At 63.2% G+C, this 2,025-nt stretch overlaps 1 protein-coding gene across 1 annotated transcript in view; it reads left to right on the forward strand.

Moving 5' to 3' along the window:
- The window catches only part of FAAH2 (fatty acid amide hydrolase 2), a gene marked incomplete at its 5' end in the record, with an annotated part of 3,626 nt that overhangs the window by 1,367 nt on the left and 234 nt on the right, over window positions 1-2,025 (forward strand). Inside the window, 3 exons of the mRNA XM_010135659.1 lie at window positions 494-605; window positions 1,051-1,245; window positions 1,912-1,997. Of these exons, the coding sequence (XP_010133961.1) occupies window positions 494-605; window positions 1,051-1,245; window positions 1,912-1,997 (393 nt within the window). The remainder of the gene's footprint in view (window positions 1-493; window positions 606-1,050; window positions 1,246-1,911; window positions 1,998-2,025) is intronic.

Raw genomic sequence — 2,025 nt, forward strand, 5'->3', positions numbered from 1 at the left:
AGGCTTGCGGCTGTCCCGCCCCCCTTTGTCCCCCCAGTCCTCCCTCACCTCTTTCCAAAGCTGCACAGCCCCTTCTCCCGTGCTGTCCCTTGGGTGACAGTGCGGCTCTGCAGAGGAGCAGCTGGTGTGGGGAGGAAGAGGCCCCGTTAGCAGGTTGACCTTCCTTGTGCAAGTTGGTACGTCAGCCAAGCAGGCAGAGCCCGCCCCAGCTCCCCGCTCCGTGTCCCGCCCCGGCTCCCGCCCAGCAGCAGGCCGTGCTCAGCGTGTGCAGGGACGTGTTTCACAGCAGAAATAAACTCTGCGGTGTGACGCCTCGTGCATTCTGCCATTCTGGCAGCGGTGGAAGAACACCCCCCACCATCCTGCTGAGGAGGGCAGGCCTGGCCCCCGCTCCCTCCTCCGTCCTGACCCCACAGCGCAGAACAGCGGTAAACGCTGCCGGGAGATGTTCCCGGAGCACGGTGAGCTGATGGGCAGCGTGTGTGTGTTGCAGGAGGCACAGCTCTTCACAGACCTGCTGGGTGACCACGGGAAGCCAGTGTGGCCGCTGTGGGAGCTGGTGAAGTGGCTGGTGGGGATGTCGTCCCACACTCTACCAGCTATCGGTAAGGTCAGGAGGAGCCCTGGGGCGTACGGAGGCAGCGATGGGGCAGGCGCGTTGTTAAAGCCAGGCCCTTCCAGCGCTGCTGGGGCTTGAGGGAGCCAGTCAGGGGTCTGCACCGATCTCATTTCTTAGCAGCAGATCCTGGAGAATCGTCATTAGTGCTGTCCTGCTGCTGCCTAATGAGTGCTGAGGTTGTTCTGCCAGCTCTGCTCAGTCGCGGTGGCTGCAAGAACCTGAAGCGATGGGCGAGCTGAAAGCCTTTCCCCTGGCAAAACTGGGATGCTGCCCACAGGGCTGTGCAGGGGACCATCCGTGGTGGGCCAGCAGGGAAGGGGGCCTGGTGGATCCCACTGGGAGCTGGGTATGCTGGTGTGGGCCACACGCTTTTGAGCCTGCGTAACCCACAGTCCTCCTGCTCACTCTCCATCCCTCTTTGTGCCCTGCAGCCCTGGGGCTGACGGAGAAGGTGATGAAACTCAACCCCAGCGGGAATGCCAAGTTGGTGAGCATGGGGAAGAGCCTGCAGGAGGAGATGGAGGCGCTGCTGGGGCCCGATGGTGTGCTCCTCTACCCTTCGCACCCCACCACAGCGCCCAGGCACCACTCCCCCATGTGCATGCCCTTCAACTTCGCCTACACAGGTGAGGCTCTGGCCCCTCAGTGAGGGGCAGGCGGGGGGCAGCCGTGCCCCTGCCCGCTGCGGCAGTGCCAGGTGGGAGGAATTCACCCAGAGAACTGCCATCCCTGGCAGTGGGCTCTGTGGCGCAGAGGGGTGTCTCGCTGCTCCGGAACATGGGGCGAGGATCACGGTCATGCTTTAAAACTGTGGTGTTGGTACCTGCTGTCTGCAGCGAGGCAGGTTTGGTCTCTGGTGCTGGGGTTTGGCAGGTACCCGAGAGCCACTGCCACCTCTTGGGGTACAGTTTGGGGCTCTGTGTGGCTCTCCCATGGCTTGAGCTCCTTGACGCCAGCGCCACGTTGCAAAGCTGTGTGGCCTTGGAGGCACGGAGGGATGGTGCCTGGGGCAAGAGTATCCCAGAGCAGAGCTTGGCAGTGTGGTGTGATGCTTAAGATGTGTCATCACTCATGGGTGCAATTTGCATATGTGATGTGGGCACTGGGACCCTCTGGCCAGCAATGTCCCTTGTCATCGTGTCGCTGCTCCACCTGCCTTGACTGCTCCGCTAGGGTGCCTCCCAGGAGCCTGGCACTGTGGGTGGCAGCAGCCACCTCCCTGGGGCGGGAGAGCCAGGCAGTGACATACTGCAGTTGCTGTCCTTGCTCTGATGTGACCTTCTCTCTTCCAGCCATCTTCAACGTCCTGGGCTTGCCGGTGACACAGTGCCCGCTGGGCCTGAGCAGCGAGGGGCTGCCGCTGGGCATCCAGCTCGGGGCGGGCCCCCACACAGACCACCCTGCGC

The sequence above is a fragment of the Buceros rhinoceros genome, unplaced genomic scaffold (assembly GCF_000710305.1).
Source record: "Buceros rhinoceros silvestris isolate BGI_N320 unplaced genomic scaffold, ASM71030v1 scaffold33194, whole genome shotgun sequence".
NCBI classification, from domain to species: Eukaryota; Metazoa; Chordata; class Aves; order Bucerotiformes; family Bucerotidae; genus Buceros; species Buceros rhinoceros.